Consider the following 21,743-nt stretch of genomic DNA (forward strand, 5'->3'; position numbering starts at 1 on the left):
ACAGGAAGGTCTTTGTGTTGGGCTGTGGGGTGCTGGGACCACGGCACCCCTAGGTCATGTGAATTGTCAGTGTTCATCACCGCGTTGAGTGTGGACGTAATTGTTCCATAACAGCTACATGTCAACATTTCGTGACAGAGCTTACGGAGGGACAGCACACCATTAGTGCTGGGCTTATCCAACCCCATGTCTCCATGTCCACTCATTAAAACCACTTAAACCCTCGATACTTTGTAAACTTGACCTGAGCTGGCTCTGTAGGCCACTTGCTCTTTCATACCTCTACACCAAATCTCTTCGGAAAATAGCCGTTCTACAAGCTCACAGCGCGTCGCAATGCAACGCTTTGAGAGCTTGTAGATTGGCAATCTTCTGAGAATGTTCGCCCCCCATATAGGGATGCTAGGGTTCAAGTGTAATGTCGATTGTTAGCCGGGTGTTGGCCGATGTCAAAGCCAATGCCGTGCGCTATGATGTACTTTAAATAGAGTTGGTGTGAGTATGTGTGTGGAGACTGGGGAGGGGGGGCCATGTTCTCAAATTAGGACCACATGCGTTGGACCACACCCTGCATTCAACTTGTGTCCCATTTCCATGTTTCCCTCTGGCATTGAATGAGTCAGAGCAGAAAGTTTTAAGACTTTCACATCCCCAGCCAGCCAAGCAATCAGTCTGCCCTGCCCTTATTACCGTGACCCTCGGGCTGCTCCTTTAGTGCATTTCAGGATCCAAGTCAAGCAGAGCATGGTGACCTTTGCCCTGGAACTAAACATACCTCATGAGAGCTTTGTAAGCCTTCATGTCTACTGAAAACATTTGTCACAGCACTGGCTCCTTTTCTGTGTTTTTGGTCAAGGGTATGGTGACCAGACGTCCCGGTTTGGCTGGGATCGTCCCTGTCTTAAGCTGGGTGTCACGAGAAATATCTGGAAAACATTAAAATGTCCTGGTTTTCAGCTCACAATGTAACACAATAGGACTTGAGTGGTTGAGGATCCCGGTTTGGGTTTTTGAAAATATGGTCATCCTAATCAAGGAAATAAATGCTCTGTTGCATCATTCTGACCAGGCTGAGAGATTAGCGTATTATGAACATCAGAGCACTTGAAAATACAAAGCATTTAAGCTCATAGCAAGAGATCAAACAGGTTTCAGGACCTACAGCTATTGCTTGCTGTCCCAATCACCACCAGAAAAAAAGGGCCTAATGCTGTTATTGAGAGAGCCAAGTCAGAAGAAATGAATCACTGACCAGCATCCTATCAGCACAGGACAAGGCTGTTCCATGGCATTAGTGAGTTTGGGCTCAGACGTCTCACAACAAGCGTTTAAAAATGGATGATTTTATTTCATAGCACACAAGCACAGTCGGTTTTGTATGTGCAGCATAATATTTCCTAGCGTTATTATTATCTCTGTAAAAAAAATACAACGACACAAAGACAATGCAAACAAACACATTGTTACTGTACTGAATATTGTAATCAGGCATGCCCTTTTTGAATAAAGTTAACAAAACACTCAAGATCATCCCAGAACAGGCAAAAGAAATTCGAGTGGTTGTATAAAAACAAAGGAATAGTGTACACGGGCAAACACACCACTGTAGAACCCTACATATTTAGTGGTCTTATTTAAAGCTTATCATCGCCTGTATTGGCTAGATACTGTACGGTGAATAATTTCTGAATGCCCCCTAATGAAAGCATTCATGGATGTTTGTGTTTAGCTAGTGGTACAGTGGTATACAGTGCACACATTAATTATTGATCTATATTTGGTCTTAATCTTGATCGTGGGGTAAGAATGTACAAACGAAAACAAATGTAGTGACTTTGCAATTGTTATGAACAATACAACAACAATCATATGCTTTCATACATAAGATTTAAACAAGTGAAAAACTCAACAAAAACAACAACTTGCATCATAAAACATTAAAAAATAAATTGATCATCTTGAGCCCTTAAATTGTGTACATTTAATTTATGATGTCATATTCAGCACATCCCCTATCCTCACTAAAATATGTAGAACATGAAAGACTATAACATTGTGAATATTAACAAGACAGGTAGCATTTAAAGGCCGGAATAATAAACATAGTATGCAGTAAAAATCCTCACAAAGAGGATAAGGTCACAAATGACTGAGTATTCTTCTGTGTAGAATAATGATCAAAGTGCTTGGTGGATGGATGGATGGACTTTCAACCTGGTGTCCCTATTTCGGGCATGTTATTATAGGCGAAGAAGGAAAAAAAACATATAAAATGTTCAACATTTTCCAACATTTTATTTCAATCTTCAAAGGTTTTCTAAACATTTCAAGAAATGCCAAAAACTTTTCAAACATCTTCAAAAAATGTTGAAACTTTTCAAAAACAATGAAAATAGCAGATCTACAAACTCATAGATTGGCTATTCTTGTCACACAACACCGTCGTATAACAAACTATAAACTAATAGGCTTAAGTGGTTAACAGGCTATTGACATAACATGGGCAGAGAACTGAAGAGTTTTGCTCCAAAATGAGATACTGTACAGTATACTGTATCTGAGACACCTACTGTATTCTACCTGAAAAATGATGGAGAAAGCAAAATAAAACACTTTTATGGACTGGATGTTTTGGATACTTCAGATACACTGAATGATGAAATTGAGGTTGTTTATTTATTCATTTATTTCAAAAAACGTTTTTGGAATAGAACTCCTCATTTATTATTCTGTGTCCACTCTCGACATACAGTCACATTCCAACATACTTACATTGTGTTTGAGTAGTGCTTGTTTGGTACACTGCAAAGTGTCATGATTAGCATACATAGGAATGCTGGTATAGGTTCATCCTTGTCCTTATGAATCCAATATGGCTGCTTCTGGACTGTCAAAAATATTGAGCGCTCCCCTCTACTCAGGGTACTGGAAGCTTATCCGGAACACAAACAGCTTTGTGCTCACTGTTCAACAAAATGTAATTTGTATGTAACCTGGTTCCCATTGTCCCAGGCATACAGCAGCTTCTCCTTGGGGTTGTAATCGATCTGGGTGGTGAAGGCATACTCATTGGTGAAGGGCAGGCGCGGAATGGCCTCCGTGTTGGTGTGGGTGTCGAATGCGTATTTCAACTCTCCTTCCTTTTTGTTGTACGTGTCCACGGCGTACAGCACGCCACAGATGATGAAGCAGTTCCCGTACGAGTTCCTCCTCAGGCCCGTCCTCCAGGTGGTCTCTTTCTTTGTGGACAGGTCCCCAGGGTCCAGCTTGCTGATGATGATCACCTCTTGCTGGGAGTAGTCGTAGTCCATGGCGGGGTAGATCACCCACAGGCCACTCTCGTCCACGGCAAAGTCAATGTCGGAGTGGCCTCTCCACTTCCAAGGCGTTGTGTCCTCATAGACCACATCGTGCAGTAGCGTCCAGGCGGCCACGTAGCGCATGCGCATGTCGTACTTGATGATGTTCTTGGTGAAGGCTCGGTTGTAGTAGAAAGCTCCATTGTAAACCACGTGACCTGTGCCGATCCAGTTGTATGGCAGCTTGAAAAGGTTGCTCCAGCGGCCTAGGACACAAGAAACAGTATTGGTGTGTTAGCTTTATTCCTGTCTATTATGACAAGTTGGATACATCCTGTCGCATGTATCCCACACTGACATAATACCATGTATGGAGCGGTGGCAATGTTTGGATAGTCCCAGACTGTGTATACAATGGCTTACATGTGATAGGGACAAGGTTTTCTTAGTGGTTTACCGCTGAGCAAACAAAGTTGTCGTATTCTACATCACATCCTATCGACTATCCTAGGTTGTCCATGCAACAGGAAGTAGAAACTTTGTTAATGGAAGAAAGCCTTGTGATGTACAAAAGCAACTCGGTGCGGTGCACCTCCACCCTCCCGCCCCTGCCCACGCTACTAATCCGTCTCCGCTGTGCCCAGTTCAAAGGAAAGGCCAGAGCACACATGTCAACCACAGCAAGCATCATGGCTACTCAACAAGATACCTACTCATCCGCACAGGGTTGTGAACTCACCACCCTGCTGGATATGAAAGGAGAGAGCCCAGGGTGCTCCTTGCATGCAAGCGCATTTAGAGAGCCCAATTGTCCAAACACATCTAGATCAACAAGTCCAAGTCCCATGAGGCGGAGATCATCTCAGCTCTCTTACGGAAGGTAATCCTATTCCTCAGTCCAGTTACACGCCGAAAGAGTGGATTTTCCCACCCACTGCTGTGAAGCAACCCAAGGCCTACATTCCACACAGGGCACATCAGTCTCACAGAGGTTACTGACTCCTCAACATTAATTAATCTCAAGTGACGCTTACAGACAACATGGAGAAATACAGCTAAACGAACCGATACGCACCTTGCTGGAAGTTTTCCAGGTTGCGGAACTCCACTAGGTTGTTGCCGTAGTAGTAGTTGGTGACGTAGATCTTGGAGTCCTTGGCCAGAGGATCCTTCATCCAGGCGCCTTCGTTACGCCCGTAGCTGTGTTTCTTCACTGGCTGTTCAATAGATGCCAGAGTCCCCTCACAGTCTAGGATCTTCCCTGCCAAGGAGACACAGACCAAAACAACTCAACACTTGGGGAGGCCTGGCTTGCATTAACTTCTGTATGAGTTTTAAACAACAATTTTACAGTCACTCAGATCTTGGCCTGTGCTCTTATCTGGTACTAAATTGCCGTTTACTACTGCACCCTCCTCTTACAATGTACAATCTCATTAGTGGATTGTATCGGCAGTTGAAATCGCTATAACGCTTACCTGCTCTGTGTAGAAGGGGTCTGCTGTTGTTGTCAGAGTTGTCCAGAACCAGCACAATGGTTGGAGCTGGTCTCTCCCGCCCTGGTGCAATGGTAGTGGTGGTGGTGGTGGGTGGGGTAGTAGCCGTGGTTGTGCTCGCTGTAGTGGCGGTCGTGACAGTGATGGGAAGTGTGGTGTCAGCCGTGGGCGCAGTTGTCGTGACCTCAAACGTTTCCAGGACCGTTTCAGGGCCTTCGTCCTCTGATTGGCTCTCCTTGGCGTGGTGGGCGGTGTATGTTTTGGCAGAGTGGTCTGGGAAGGGGGAGAGGAAATAAGGAGTCAGGCCAGGGAAATTAAATACTGTAAGTGGAAATCTAAAGCTCAGACTCTCCTAAGCTGTGTTTGCACTAGTTGCTTGCTCATTTCAATATAAATCTGATGGTCAAACAGGGTCAGATGCTGTTTCTCTAAAGGGGAGAAAGAATTCTGCATTATGCACAGTTAGAGGTGTTTGTAATGCACATATGAGCCTCACTATCAGGAGGGGAGACATATTACGCTGTAAGGTTCCAGAACTTCACATCAAAGGCAAAGCATTAGCTATGCAAAGCTGAGACCGTGCCAACTTCCTTTGGCCTTCTGTCTATCCCCTCCTGTTACCCAGCCGGTCCTGCTGCCTTCCTCTATTCACATGCAGGATTCCACAACCCCTCCTGGTCTCATCCCCCGGCTGTGGAGAGAGAGACGCTAAAGCCACATGGAGGACAGTGTCAACAGAGGGACAGCCTGTTCTCTCTCTCCCTCGCCCTCTCGTCTGCTCTGTCTCTGTTCCTCATGCTCTGACTTCCTGCGCTGCCAGACAGATGTGTGGGGATCAGACGACAGCACTGCATAGGCAGTGCATCTGGCCAACATGCGTTCTTCTCCTGCAAGCCTGAGAGAACTACCTGGCCGCCAGAATCTGATGAGGGCATATTGTAGGAACGTGACCGGAGAAGATATTCTGAGCCAGCTGGAAACAGACAGTGCTGTATCAAAGTGTATATATAGTATATCCTTACGTAAGAATCTTGACCATGCAGCTACTTGAAAAGCCGTAATCTCCATTTTATAGATGCATTAGTCCATCCACCTTACTTTCTCTCTCTCTCTCTCTCTGTCTAACAGATGCTGTCTGAGATTATGGAAATGCGGCCAAATCGCTTCACCGCTTTGACAAAAGAGCTGGCTGGATTCCGCTAGAGTTTAGTTTGGCTGGCCAGGCACAGCAGAACACGCGGTGTGACAGCGTTGTGCGCGTGTGCCCTGTGCAAACGCAGCATACCTATTCACTCAACTAGACTTAAAGAGGATTGGAAGGAGTCAGGAAATGTTTTGTCAGCTTTCATCCACTGCATTGATGAGGGTCCCCGTACATTGTGTGTGAGGAGTGAGACCGAGGCATGTCATGGCCGTGGCAGCATTCCATTGAGGCAGCGTTCCATTATCTCCAATGTATTCTGTCAATAAAAGATTTGGATTTCCTGCCCTGCTGCATATGCACCGACACGGTACAATCCGGCTGCAAGCAGACCTGCTTTGTTTAAAACAACACAGGAATAAATCTTGTATTAAGGGTGATCCGCCGTGCCACACAGCAGCAGATTCCGGCTTTCATTTCCTCTCGCCAAAAGTGCAAAGTACGTAACAGATTTATGGTCTCGCTCCACACACTCTGGAAATGTTTACAGCCCCATTCTGTTGGAAATGAAATCAATCCAATAAAGCGCTTGATTGCCTCCCTCTAGCAAACAGACATCCTCTGTCTCTCACTGGTGCTGATCTAGCAAGATGTGATCATATCAATCATTTGAATCACTTTAGAAAGTTTAGATAATAATAATAATAATTTATTAGGACAGCACAAAGATGATCTCACACACACACACACACGCACACGCACGCGCACACGCACACGCACACACACACACACACACACACACACACACACACACACACACACACACACACACACACACTATCACCCTGCACATCACTACATTAACGACGGTAGTTAAACTCAGTTTAAGTGAAAACAGAATGTTATTTTCTTCCTTACCTTTTCCACCAGTGCTGTGCTCATCGCCGTCAGCCTTGGTTGACTTGTAATAGGTGATGCCCCTCACCACGCCTGGCTGGTTGCCAACCACCACCTTGGCCTTGGCTGTGGGGACGGGCCTGACGGCTTTACTGGGCTTCACCGTCTCTTTCTTGGGCTTTATGACCTTCTCCTTGGGCAGCTTGGGAGGAGGCTTTTTGTTGGCAACTTTTACAGCCTCCTTGGTTTTCCCATCACCGGTGTGCTGTAAACATTGACATTTGGGTTGTGTCAGTGACGGTGTCAATATTGGCGTGTGGACTGTGTTTGATGTGTACTTGTGTGAAAGTGGTTGTGTTTTTATATGTGTGCACATTATTTGTAAATCTGTGCGCACATATTGACACTAGTTACTGTAACGATCCAGCAGGATCAAAACATTAGTAATGAGATGAGAGAACAGTGTGCAGGACTTTGCTCATTTGGCTTTTTCTACCTACAGTGTGTATACACATAGTGTTGGAGTGTTTGATTTGTATAAATGCAGTGTTTCAGGAGATGTTTCAGGTCCAGTAAGTTATTTTAACATTGTACCGTATGTCATGAAAAATGAGTTTCAGTGTAAAAGAAGATAAGCACTTAAAACATCTGCTCTTAGGATTTCTGGTATGAAAGTAATGCACATTATGGGCTACTATCAGAGTTATTACTCATCTTAAGACCTTTGCTTTCAACATAGTTGCAGGTTTTTGTGGATAGCATCATCTGTTCATTTGAGATTTTAAAATATTGACTCTTCATAGCAACATTCTCCCCAACATGAATAAATACTGAAAACCAAAACAGTTCTATGGGACACTTCTTGACATCTGAACCCAAAGAACAAACTGGAGCACTACATTAACTTAAATGCTTTAATGTTAAGGTACAAACAATCAGCTAATGTTTTGTCTCTTCGACACGTCTTCTTCAGAGTCCCCCCCCCCTGTTTGGGGGTGGGGTGGCTGAAGCGCAAGTGATTAATTCAACACTGTAAATAGTAAAACCCCTTCAAATACACATTCGGTGTGCTGTAGCCACCAACCTGAGCTTTGTTGTCAGTGGAGTCTTTCTGGAGCAGCTGCAGGCTCAGACTGGAGATCTCCTTCTTTATACTCAACATAATGTTGGAGTAGTTCTCGTATCTCTTGAACTGGTTTGTCAGGGTTGTCATGCTATCTCGAACAAAGTCATTGTCACGTGTGAGGTTTGTCTTGATCGTCTGCCAAACAACAAAATTATTTCTCAGATTACAGTTGTATGATTCATTTTCAGCTCATCCTGCTAAGAAAAGGGGCAAGGGGAAGAGGAGAGGGCCTGCTTCCTGCAAACACACGAAGACATTCAAAATGTTCTTAGCTCTCATGTCCTTGTGTATGTCCTGTGAGGCATGTCAGGGACTCACAGGAATACTGCATACTGTAGTGCTTTTGTCTGTTGCTGTGTGTACTGTTTCTTTGACGTTTTTAATAATGTTTGATACATTTTTTAACTTTTGCACTGAAGTCCAAGTCCCTCCGGATTAGTCTGAAGTGATAAATAAATGTAAAATGCAAAGATTATTTGCCCCCTGACAAACTGGTGTGACAAGTCTCTCCCAGCAACGGAACTCTGATTACTGAATACCACAAGCGGACACAGTTAATAAACTACTGCTTATTAACAAGTCAATCTCTGGAATTCAGTTGGTTTTCTCACAAAAGAAGTATACGTATACAGAATTGACTATACATCTTCCCGTCTTTCATATGGCCATTTAGCGGACACAGCTTTATTTAGGATAACTAACAAAGACTTTGATAGAAAAATATGCTTTGGTTTCCCAGACTACCAATATCACTATGTTACTATATATAAGAGTTTATGACTGCATGAGTGGAAATGGGCCATGTTAAGATTTATGGAGTTTTCTTTTTATCTTACCTCTTCCAGGTTGTTCATTTGGGAGACCACTTTGTTCATGTAGGAATGGACTTTCAATAGATCCAAGCTATACAAGGTTCCCTCGAGAAGGTCCACCATGGAATGCAGCTGGACAGCCATTCCATAAAAGGAGACACACATTAATTAATTAGTGACCCTGTACTCACCACCATGTTTGATGGGTCGATGTGTGCGGAAGCCAATAACCCCCCTCTCAACCTCCAAAAACACTTTTGATGATTAACTCCATTGACTTCTTTGTTCAGTTCAATAGGGAGGCTTGTGCATTCAGTCACTGAAACACCTTGTAAACTGCCTACTCAAAAGCCTGCTGTTTCGTCTGTTATCTCTTCACATTGCACATGGAGGAATGGCTCATCAAAATGAGCCTTTACATTGGCGGATTTATCGGGTTAAACTATAGGTATTGCTGGACCAAAAAGCATTCCACATCTGGATCTGCTTCTTATTTTCATATGGTACATACTGTGTCTCCTTTCTGCCAGTGAAAAATTAATGTGTGCTTTACATACGTGCAGTGAGGTGCGTTGCTCAGATGTTATCTGCAGATGTTAGATCAGATAACACATTAGAGAGGTCACGTGGGGCGAGCGATGACCTTTGGTACCTTTAAACTCAATGGGGATTTAGGGTTCTACGTTTTTTCTCTGGCCAGCCTTTCCCACGGCCATTGCTTACAAGCACACTGATCTGTCTACAATGAATATCACTGTTTCTGTCTGCGCCCTAATCTGATCAAGTACTTAGAGCTATTGGCTTATTTGCTGGTAGGTTAGATGTCCTGGGATATATGTAAGCCTAGCTTTCGACAAGACTGACAGATTTTTTATCGATTCTAACATTTGTATTTCTCTTTGTCAGTCTTGGTGGACACCCCAAATATCCACTGGACACTCCATGTCTAATGGCCGTACTACTCCATACATACAAATTCAAAATTTAAGTGCTTACCCTCAAGCCACGGATGTGTTACCTGTTGAGTTAGGAGCTTGTTTTCTGAAATATTCCATATTTTTCAATACATAAGTGTTTTAGCCCCGTCTGTGCCTGAATATCAGTGTTTTTCCTTGATTCCATCAAGTGTAATACAGGCTTTCACCTGCAGCAACAGCGCTACGACACTCAATGAGAGTATTACGGAACACAGGCAAGACTCGACCTCCATGGCTTGAGGATAAGCACTTTATAATTTGAATTTGTACATGTATGGAGTTGTAAGACCATTAATCGCGGAGCATCCAGTGGATATATGTATAAACAAAAGTCTCTCGCAGTTTTATTCAAGGCTACAATATGTGTATGGGGATGGGTATATTATTAGTGCTGGGAGCAGGTACAGTGTTATTTAGGTGTTGTCGGACTAATTTGATGAAACATCTGAGATGGAAGGTATCCTGTTAATAACACAAATTACTTGTCTGTCTGTCTTCTGATAACACAAAAAAGTCCTGGGGACTTGTTTCCATTGTGGTCCTATGCTTTCTTGTATACTAAAATATCTACTTTTGTGGTAAGGTGTGGGGTGGTCCTTGAGGGTTGTTTAAAACATGCTAGTCGTCCGGAGCTCAAAATAGGCTGAGAACCACTGTTCTATTACCATCCAAACCACTTTTCTAGGTGAGTACCTGTACTTATATGGTAACATCAAATATGTACAAGACAAAAACACTGTGATGCGGCTGCCTTGGCATGTAAGTTCCCCTCCTCACCTTCATCAGTTCCGGGGCCTGTTTCTTCAATTTCTCCATCTTCCACTCGTTTTCACAGGGGTTCAGGGACGAGGGGGGTGCCGTGCACGAGCACTTGCAGTCGGAGCCCGAGCTGACGGTCTCTACCGTGTAGAAGTCCTCCACGCGCACAGAGCCGCTCCGCAGGCGTTGGCATGCGTCCTTGCTCAGCGGTCGCATGATGCATTTGCAGCGACAGTCTGAACCCTCTGACGTCATTCGCACAGGCTCAGTCTCCCCGAAGATCTGGAGGGATGGCGAGAGAAGATGGGTGAATTACAGCAGTGGTGGAAGAAGTACTCAAATTTCGTACATAAGTAAAAGTATCAATGACGCAATCTAAAAATCATTTGAAAATACCAAGTAAATGTACCTCAAAAAGAGTAAATGTACTTAGTTACTTTCCACCACTGGAATTACAGCAGTGGTTTTCAAACATTTTCATGTCAAGGACCCCCACATTGATACTGTATGTATTTGGCCTCAGACATCCATTTGAATAGATTTTGTGCCCGGGAGCCCCATAAGAGAAGATTTGTCAAAAACAATTAAGAAATAGCAGATCTACAAGCTCATGCTTGTAGATCAGCCATCTTCGATACAGGGTTGCACCTCTGAATATCGTCACTGTCAGGCGAAAACATTTTATTCCAAGACCGTTTCAGGAAATGGAAAAAAAGAACCTGTGTTCCAACAGATCCAATGTAGTTATATTTCAGGGACAAGTTGTTCATACTCTCTGGTTAAATATTTATAAAACTCACAGACAGACCCAACCACTTTCAACCTAGCGTCCCTATTTTGGGCATGACATTATAGGCGAAAATGTTCCCAAACTTTCAAAAACAGTCTTGTAACTTTTGCACGACACTGTCGTATGATGATGTAACAAAACATAAAAGTCAGCGATGCTATTACAAACGGCTTCATAATCACTGACACTGACAGCATCAATTTCTAATTCACAAGAAGCTACAGTAGGAAAGTATAAGCTAAATGTATTATTGTGCCATGCAGTTTCTCAAGTGTTGATTTAAACAGCTGTGTTGAAGTTAAGCACCCCTTGACAGCTTGATGAAAACAGATTCCCTATCAAAATCTGTAGTCTGTCAGTATAAGCTACTTTATCCTTAATTAGGAATTCAACGTTTAAGTGGCCATACTTCCAAGCCTTACATGCTAGACTCTACATATGCTATGACCTGATCTGTATTTGGCCAGCAACTCTTCATATAGTTGTTGCATCCTACTTGAGAGTGACATATCCTTGGCCAGGCATGCAAATGGAGATGTTAAAAGAGAAGTAGGTGTACAGCTCCTCAACAAGCAGCCAGGGCTGTGCAGTGTCAGCCAGAGGCATTCTGAGAATGTAATTTTATCCAAGCCAGTGATCAGTGGCCAACATCGGATATCTCCGTTATTAACACACAATCCCATGAAATGTAACAACTTATTAAGATATATGCTCAGCTGGGATTTCCTTCTCCCAGTGGCGCGTCTGAGTCACAGAGAGTATGTTCCACTGGTCTGAATTACTTTGTCTCCTGGTGGACATCTATGAATAATAAATCCATTTTCTTAGGAGGGAAACAAAAGCAAGGGAAGGAAAAGTGATCCTGAACAATAACCACAGGCTTCCCCTCTTTTGAAGGTTAGCTGTCGTGCCTCAAACGAAAGGCGTTGAGACAAACATAATTCATACAGACTATTATCACCAACTCTGTTTTGGATACCCCATATGAAATGAAAAGGCTTTGTAAAACCATGGTGTCTCATTCATATATGGCTTATCTTTAATTAATATATATTTGGTGCCATGACCATAATACAAAGTAAAACCAGCCATAATACAAAGACCAGCCATCCATCCGTAACTTATTTCAGTCAATTTAGGAGACAATGGTTCTATAGATTGACTGTATATTTGAGTAAATGTTCCATTGGTAATGGTGTGTTGGTGTGTGGGACTTCATTCCGCTGAAAGCTTTGTGTACCTCTCCACTAATAGCTGTCAGCATCCATCTTCCTGTCAGACACTGATTTATGGTGGCAAAGTGGCCTATAGTGTTTGCAACTTGGTCCTCAAAGACCTGGGTGTTCCGTCAAAGAGCTGTTTGCACCGAACCCCACTCATTATCATCACTTTGGATTAAGAGCAAAGGGTCCTTTTTGTCTCCGCCAGGCCGAAGGCATGGTGGAGAGTATGTTTTACCCTCTGTCCGTCTGTGTGTGTGTGTGTGTGTGTGTGTGTGTCCGTCTGAGAACACCTAACATTGGTCAAGCTTCAAGTGACATCACAATATGTAATATAAATAGGTAAGACAGGATTAATCAGGAACAGTACATTCTTATACCACCTCGCCTGGCGGAGACCTGTGCTCCGAGGAGCACATCTTCTAGTTAGATCATGCTTTGTGATGCATTGTTTGCTGCAACACACAGTCCCGTTCCCCCTGGCTATCTCACTTATCCACTTAAACCTCTATACTTAGTAAACTTGACCTGAGTTGGCTCTGTCCTTGGTCTGCTCTATTTTCGCCGCATCTTCCCCCCAGAATAGAGATGCTATAGGGTTCAAGTGGTTATGGTATGTTGAGTCAATGCGTTGCACTTTACTGATGCTCAGCTCATCTCCCATCACCTATGGGGCTTGACTCTCCAAGCTGCTCTGAGGGAGCTCAGGCTGTCATCTCTTTGTGCTGAGATTTAGGGATCTATAAACCCCAGGGCAAGCCTACATGTGGTACCACTTAGAGTGGAGAAGAATGCACCATCACAGAGATTCTTCATTAAAGAATTTCTGTCTGTCTCTGTCCTACCTCTTTGAAACGTGGCTTCGTCTGAGTCCATGCCACGTTGTATCTGGACGCCTAATGTCTAAACAGGCCATCAGGACTAGTTTGTTTGGGGATGGGGAGAGTTCACTAGTGGATGTCTGTGCAACAGTTGGGAAATATGATCAGCAACAGTTAAAGTTATCCATGTGTAGAGGACTTTGATCTATTTCTACTTTAACCGCATTGACATGTCAAATGTCAATGGCGTGTGTGTGTGTGTGTGTGTGTGTGTGTGTGTGTGTGTGTGTGTGTGTGTGTGTGTGTGTGTGTGTGTGTGTGTGTGTGTGTGTGTGTGTGTGTGTGTGTGTGTGTGTGTGTGTGTGTGTGTGTGTGTGTGTGTGTGTGTGTGTGTGTGTGTGTGTGTGAGAGAGTGAGAGAGATGGTGTGAAAGTGAGCATTGCCCAAATAGTTTTTAAAGCTGTTGTTGATGCCATCTACCTTGTGAAGGGGAATGGGCTCCCTTCCTGGATAAATAAAGGTTAGATTAAATTAAATGTAAATAATCTTAACAATCCACTTATTCTTGTATTAAATAAGCATTTTCTCAAAACCTGTGAAAAGATACAGGAATTGGGTGAGAACACTTCATTGGTTCCAAATGTAGTTTATTTTTTTAGATGATAATATGAAAAATAGAGTATGGCATTTGCCATATGACTTAATTCTCAAAGAAAGCCCAACCACATTGAAAACAAGCGACAATTCTCAACACGCTTTGCATACAAGAAGATAACAAGGCTACTTCAACAACTACTTCAGAAGATGATTTTTTGCAGTGCAGTAAATAGGCTGGGGTGGGAGGTGTAATGGAGGTGGATGTGGTGGGGGCTCATTAGTAAAGGAATGCGGACTGAGTGATGGGGTCTTGAGGGGGGCGGTCAGGGGATGTGGAGTGTGTGCATACACGCACACTGGCAAGGGTTTTTGATTATGGGGCAAGGACCCCTTTGTGCCGGGACGGCTCAAATCCTAACCCTGGTCAAGTGAAAAGGCATTGGTTTGACGAGTGCTACAGCTACATGAAAACAGAATGGATTAGCAGATTAAATGTCTCTGTGAGAGGTTGTGCCCGTTGGCCTGCGGTGCTTTATTGTTCAGCCCCCACCACAGCGAGCCCAGCCCTCGCTTGTGCCATAGCAACATCAGCTTAAGATGCTTTAAGTCCCTCTGCAGGATGGAGAAGTCTGGGTGGAGAAATTCCTGCCAGATTTGTTGCCAGACTCTCCTAGACACTTGAGTCACCAACTCTAAGTTTTGTTTTGTCAACAAAGACTGGACCGTTACCCCAAGCTTTATTGCTGGAGCAAGAGATGTGGCAACCCTCTGTCCTAATTAAAACAAAATAAAAAAAAGAAACTGGCAGGGAGAACAATTGCAGTCTTCTCCCAGCTCGTTCACACTGGCATGTCAACTGACCGACCAGTGTCTTCTGCTGGCTGAACCTACCTCAGAACAGCTGAGCTCAGAATGCTCAGAATTAAGAGCATTCAAGCACTTCATGCAATGCTTCCTCTGGAGTGGGGTCAAGTATCTCAGGTAAATAAGAAAAGAAAAAAATACAGGGCACCCAAACACAAACTCTGCACAACGCCTCCACCACAGGAGGAAGGGACATAACTAAGCAGTAAGCGCACTCATGAGCACTCGATTAGATAATTGGATGAAGGCTTCAGTCACCAAAACACACTGACACCCTTTATTGTGGTTAGGATTGCTAGAATCAAGTTGCATGTGTTTACCAATGACCAGTGTACTGAAATGCCCCTTAGTCATATTGGTGTACTGTGACAGTAGCAGAGGTGGTTCTGTAATGGACTGTGGTTATAGTAGCACAAGCCCAGGGATATCTACAGCCTTGGTTTATATAAACAAGGATATCCTTCCCTTTTAGCGCTGAGTGTGTTTTGTCAGTTGGTAATTACAGGGCCAACTGTGTTAGTGAAACAACAACCACCACAGCTTTGACGAATCAGGCATCCTTTGGCACAATGCAGGTGGCTCTTCCAGCATTTCCACTGTGTCATAAGCATAAGCATTAGGCCCATTATTATTCCTGTTATGACACGCGTGAAATCTTAACTGCCACAGCAGGCTAGTGAAATAATTTCTCAGCTGTGTTCTCTGTTTCATACCATACCACATATTTCAAATCTACAGCACCATTTGTAGCTGATTAACATACAAACAACAGAGCAAATACCAAACAAAAATGACTATTTTGACTACCAAACTATTTTGATTTTCTGGAGTTTCTCTGAAGAAACTCCAAGGACAATAGTTTCACTGCCTGCAGGGTTGCAGTGCATGTGAATATAAAAACAGAAGCATTGAACCTTGTGCTACTAAGTCCTCATGTTCCTGTCTTTAGTTTGGGTTGTTGTAGAATCCTTTCATTAAATCCCACTTTGTTCTCCAGTCACCAGCACTCCAGAACTGGGCCTGAAATCGTGGTTCAAATTCCAGTAGAGGCAGTCCACTTCGTCCTTAATCTGATTAGTGGTGCTTATAAATATACTTTTGCTATCGTAAAAGATCAACCTGGAGTTCAAAGGGACTGAATCTGAGACCGCAGCCTGGAGATAAATCATGAGATCGCAGTAGCAGAAGCACATTAGCGCCGGGCTGTTAATTAGCTGAAGACAAAGCACAGTGCTTTTGGGGGTACACCTCTACATTCCATCTGGGTCTGTTTATAGGTCCAGCTACACTCTGAACTTTTCAGTTGTCATCACATGATCTCTGAAGAGAGATGGAGATGGCAAGATAGATACAGGGGAAGAGAGAGAGAGAGAGAGAGAGAGAGAGAGAGAGAGAGAGAGAGAGAGAGAGAGAGAGAGAGAGAGAGAGAGAGAGAGAGAGAGAGAGAGAGTGTGTGTGTGTGTTAATAAACAGAGCATACAATTAGACAAAGTGCATGCAGGCATGCTCACACAAGCAAGTCACTCTGTTAATCTATCATTTTTTAAATAATAGCCAATAATATAATCCATTAAAATCCCCAAACTGTTTTCTATTAATCACTTGTGTGTGTCTGGTGGCCTCAGTCATGAATGGAATGATAGATGCTGCCAGTGTTTTTCCTCCAGATGCTCTTTTGTTGTACAACAGATGTTAGATCCACAAAAGCCCCAAGCTTTGGGGAGAGTGTCTTTTCACACACTACACAGTTCATTAATATTATAGGACAATTCAGGCTGTCCTGTTTTACAACACTTGGAGGAGGCAGCACACCAATAAATCATGCTGGACTTCATGCGAAGCATATTTTTTGATAGGTTAATTATCAGTGTTTAGCCTCTCTAGTAATACAACACAATAAAAGCTATATAGCTCAGCTATATAATTGCTCACACAGACAGAAGTGAGTTCTGATCTGCAATATTGGTTGACTAACATATATTGTGCACGTTCATCATTTGCCTGTGTGTGTGTGTGTGTGTGTGTGTGTGTGTGTGTGTGTGTGTGTGTGTGTGTGTGTGTGTGTGTGTGTGTGTGTGTGTGTGTGTGTGTGTGTGTGTGTGTGTGTGTGTGTGTGTGTGTGTGTGTGTGTGTGTGTGTGTGTGTGTGTGTGTGTGTGTGTGTGTGTGTGTGTGTGTGTGCGTCCTGGGTGTTCATTTAAGTCTGAACATGTAAGAAAGTAGTTACATTTTACTGTGTGTGTGTTTTCAAATCTCCCCGACACAACAGTTCAGATAAAGAGAGAAGTCCTTGACAGCTGCATGTCTCCCATATTTCCTGCCACTTAGTCAATGCTCTGTCTCACACAGGCCAGAAGACACACGAGCCTGTCCATTTGGTTACATTTGTACACTCTTTGAGTTACAAATTAATTAAAAGACTGATGATTTTACGGTGTGGAATGTGAATGTCCTACTCTGCAGGCCTTTAGACATGTCATGCCATGGCCATGGCCATAGGTTAGTCAGGGAAAGTAAGGCAAAGAGTACTGTGTGAGTGGATGTGTATTTTGGCCCTGCTAGTGGCTGGGCTTCAAGGATGTCTGTCCCTCTGTCCATCCACTGAGGATCAAAAGATTTTCCATTTAAAGGCAGGTGCTGAACTTCAAACTACAAAACTTAAGAGACAAAATCAAAGTTTGCACACTGTAGCTCCCTTTCTGCATTATTTATTTTTGGAACCCGAGGGACGTTTCGAGCACAGTGCTCTTCTTCAGACTCCATCCACCACATTGGTCCCAGACAACATATCTCATAAACTACTGGCTAGATTGCAATGCATGTTCATGCCCCAGACCCAGAGGATGAACACTTCAGAACACTGTTCCTGTTACATTACAAACATTTAACATTTGAGTACCTACGGATGGAATATGGAATGCAGGTATGCACTCAAATGGTACATATTAATTACTAATAATGAATATAGATTGAGATGGTCAAAGGGTCCAGGTCCAGCCCTCAGGACGTATGTTGCCCATGTGTGCTCTAGAGAGGCTGTGGGGCTTTTAGATGTTTTGTTACCCTGATTTCCCTTTGGGCAAATAACCGTGAAAGTGTTAGTATCACCCATCTGAGTTGCACAGATGACTGAACCCCTAATCCTGGCAGTTTGAGTGCCATGCTTGTCCCTCTGAATTACAGAATGGACCACTGCTACAGTCAGGCGGGCAGAGCATCCATTTTCCTCCATCTCTCATTCTGTCTTTGTCCTCTAATTGACCTCATGATGGTATTCCTGGGGCTTGTTTACAACCCAAACAACAGGCCAGTGCCCACTGCTGTTCCCACGACACTGTGCTTCATGCTGCCTTGCCCTGACTAAACACAATACCACTGTGCCAGTTTGTCTAGAGATAAACCTGGGGATTCCACCTCTTTCCCTCCCTCCCTCCCTCTCTCTCTCTCTCTCTCTGTCTCACACATGCACGCACGGATGCTCGCGCGCAGGCGAGTGCACACACACACACACACACACACACACACACACACACACACACACACACACACACACACACACACACACACACACACACACACACACACACACACACACACACACACACACACACACACACAGGACAGTGCTCTTGGACAGTAGGCCAGTCAGAAAACATATTCATAAGTGTCTTCTTGTGATTCAAAACCTTATGACATGCCTGTAGTCTTACTGCAGTCTTTACTAACTTTAAAGGGTCTACACCATGAAAATCACTTTTTTCTTGTTTTTTTGTATTTTTTGGGGTCCCCAGTGTCTCTTGTACCCCAAAAAATGTTTTTTTTTTAAATTCAGTCATTCCTTCTCATTTCATGGATTTCCAGAATGGGCGTGTCTGAACAGGCGATCTCAGAATGGCAATGTTTATGAGGTCACAAACATTTTTGATGGCAAACCCCAATGTTAAATGAAAAGTGCCCGAATCGCTCCGAAACTTTTTCTACCCCCCCTAAGTGGGGGTCTACGAACAAATACTTCGGGCTCGGATTTTGGCTCCGCCCCCCGGAAGTGGGTGAAACAGGCACCTCAAACACTTGGTGGAATTGTTCAAAAATGTTCAAAGTGTTTTTTTTTCGATTTTGTATTTTTCTTAGATGCTTCTTTTTATGCAGAATTTTTCCATTTTTTTTTTTTTGTTAATATTTTTTTTTATTAACTGAATTTATTAACTGAACAGAATTGCTCAGTAGCCCCCCCCTGCCCAAGAGGACGTTTTGGTATTGCAGCTGAAAGTGCTGTATAAGCCAGAGACAATTGACTTGGGATGAGTATATCTGAGTGATGATTTAGGCTCAAACATTTTGAAAAAGGTTTGAGGGACATACACTATATGATATTAAATATCATTTTTTTTTTTAAATTCATGGTGTAGCTCCTTTAATAATTAAATTATACAGCACAGTGCTTTCTACCACAGACAGGCAACCACAGACAGAGTCGACCAGCCAGTTCAAAGGGCATCTTTGACATCAGTGTACAGTGGTGTGTCCATACTGTTGTATACAGTATGTAGGCTATTGTTTCTAGGAGAAGTGGGATTATTAGAGTCTCCTCTGGGGGAATGATGCTCTTTCAGACTTCAGAGAGACTCCAGAGAGGGGTTACTAGAGTCCAGCAGCTGTGCAAACAAGAGCAGTCAGATATTAGGCTATTGTTACCTCAGTAGGTGCCATCTCTCTCTGCTGGCACCATGCCTCACCACGCTCGAGGTATCATTTGATAAACCCAGGGCTATTGTTACTGATGTACTGCGGTGACCCAAAGCCATCATTTAGAGGATTAGCTCAAATGAAAAAGAAAAGACACGTGATGTTAAACATCTGTCTACAGCTTCAGACAGAAAAATTAACGTCTGTTCGTTGAAAAGGGTTATTTATTTGTCAAGTCACCTATTTGTCTGAAACATAGGCACCTGACCATGACTTAGACTACGACATAAAGGTAGCCTAATAATAAGCCTATAGCCTACAGGGATGGTACTCAGCTAAATGGGAAGACAGGTTGCTTTTAATGTGTGAAGGCAACTTGTATTTGAAAGAATGTACTCCAACGGTTAATTTAAACAATGTTTAAATTTCACCTTCATAAAATAGGCAGTGGTGGAAACTCATTATACAGAATGTCCCATTTCACAAGTTTTCAAATGTATAAATAGTATAAAAATCTTTTGAAAAGAAATTGTAGATCGTTGTGAGCTTGTAGATCGGCTATTTTCAAATAGCCAAAGTATATGGCTGAAGTGGGTGTTTTGTAATAATAATCTAAATCTACAAAGTAACTACTAAAGTGTTCCAAATAACTGTAGTGGAGTAAAAGTACAATATCTTGTCTCTGAGATGTAGTGAAGTAGAAGAAAAGTATAGAAAATTGGAAATACAGTAAAGTAAAAGTACCTCAAACCTGTACTTATAAGTAGGCTTCAGTACTTGAGTAAATGTACTTAGTTACTTTCAACCACTAGGCAACTTGTATTTTAAAGAATGTAACATGATTCTGGCTGCTCCAACGATTCATTCATTTACCTCATACAATAGGTGATCCCATTCAGAATGGCCACACTGTGTGTGTTTAAGGTGACTCTTACCTTGCTCATAGCAGAGGCATGATCCTGGCACAAAACTACAAGACAGATGAACAAGTTCGTGTATCTCCACATTTTCTTCTTCTTGTGTGTTTTTGGTAGAAAAAAAACGTAATGTAGATCCTTAATTTGCCCACGATTTAACAGCAAAAAAACATTTATGTGTGCATTCAATCCATTCTATTGTAGCTCCATGGCCAGCAGACAGTCCAGGTGATGTTCTCTATGTTTCTAAACTAGTGTGTATGTGCGCTCCTTCCTAGCAATAAGAGCGTTGACGCTCCAGTCTCCTTCACGCACGCTTGTTCGCTCAACTGGTGCGCTCCACACGCTCAGTGCGCGCGTCATCTGCAGCGTTGCCAGATTTTGTGAGAGAAACAAGCAACCAGGTCTAGGAGAACAAGCCCAAAAGAAGCAACTATTAGGCCACAATGAGCACTTTACACCTGCAAGGGCCACAACGCGTCGCGATTGTGAAACAAGCCTTTAGAAACAAGCCCCCCAAAAAAACGCAACCCGCAATATTTTACAAGCAACTTTACAGAAAAAGAATCCCAAGGTCGCTTATAATAAGCAGACATGGCAACGCTGGTGCGCATCATCTGTCATCTTCTCTGTCCCCTAGAGAGGGGAGGGGCTTTTGGACACGATTTCTTGTGAATGCTTTGTTATAGTTTGTAACAGTGTACTCACATGTTTTACTTAAGTAAAAGTATTGTATACTGCAATGTAGAAAGACTCCGTTACAAGTAAAAGTCAGGAATTCAAAATGTAAACTACAAAAGTATTGGTATCAAAATGTACTTAAAGTACCAAAAGTAAAAGTTGCTCATTATGTCCCGTTTCAAAAGGTATCATATCATACGTACAAAATGAATTAAAATCTTTTGAAAATAGCAGATCTACAAGCTCAACGCATAGCGACACATTGTGAACTCGTAGATTGGCTATTTTCAAATAGCCAAAGTTTAAATAGAGCTGAAGTGGTAAATGTTTTCTTTGTAATAATATGTGTGGCAACTAAAAGTAAAAGTACTGACATTTTGAAATACTCCAGTAAAGTAAAAAATACCTCAAAATTGTACTTAAGTACAGTACTTGACTAAATGTAGTTACACCACTAGTTTTATTGTAATAGCCTAGTACAAAAGAATGAAATCGTTCAAGAGAAAACTTTGCATGACTCTCTGGCTACATATTGCATTGTGCGCATAACCTATAACTCCGTCGGTTGAACGGTTAAGAATGGTCTCACATCCTCTCCACCCTTGGTGTGTCTTTCTTTTGACATTTTATCGCTACCTTATTGTATTATTTATTTCAACTA

General features: G+C 42.8%; 1 protein-coding gene across 2 annotated transcripts; it reads right to left on the minus strand.

Annotated features, from left to right (window-relative positions):
* Positions 1-1,327: 1,327 nt before the first annotated feature.
* On the minus strand, positions 1,328-20,718 carry LOC308088024 (olfactomedin-like protein 2A). Of its 2 annotated transcripts, XR_013933401.1 has the most exons (9): positions 20,420-20,718; positions 10,526-10,789; positions 8,796-8,903; positions 7,918-8,094; positions 6,855-7,098; positions 4,778-5,068; positions 4,375-4,560; positions 1,740-3,565; positions 1,328-1,651 (listed from the first exon to the last, which is right to left on the minus strand). XR_013933401.1 is itself a non-coding variant. In XM_080432343.1 (8 exons), exons 1-8 carry the CDS (start codon positions 20,489-20,491, stop codon positions 2,961-2,963), a joined length of 1,947 nt encoding a protein of 648 aa, XP_080288469.1. In that variant the 5' UTR covers positions 20,492-20,718; the 3' UTR covers positions 1,328-2,960. The 2 variants fall into 2 exon arrangements, 1 of the variants encoding a protein (XP_080288469.1); XM_080432343.1 differs by having other exon boundaries at positions 1,328-3,565.
* Between the last annotated feature and the right edge of the window lie 1,025 nt (positions 20,719-21,743).

This window comes from Gymnoscopelus braueri (assembly GCF_963280865.1).
Source record: "Gymnoscopelus braueri genome assembly, chromosome: 7".
In the NCBI taxonomy this organism is placed as follows: Eukaryota; Metazoa; Chordata; class Actinopteri; order Myctophiformes; family Myctophidae; genus Gymnoscopelus; species Gymnoscopelus braueri.

Bases quoted from the DNA above. Each gene is read 5' to 3' on its own strand.
- LOC308088024 (XM_080432343.1), bottom strand. From the start codon at position 20,491: ATGTGGAGATACACGAACTTGTTCATCTGTCTTGTAGTTTTGTGCCAG. The intron at 8,904-10,525 runs GTGAGGAGGGGA...ATGGCTGTCCAG, and splicing joins AGGCCCCGGAACTGATGAAG to CTGCATTCCATGGTGGACCT. The intron at 7,099-7,917 runs GTTGGTGGCTAC...CAATGTTTACAG, and splicing joins CCACTGACAACAAAGCTCAG to CACACCGGTGATGGGAAAAC.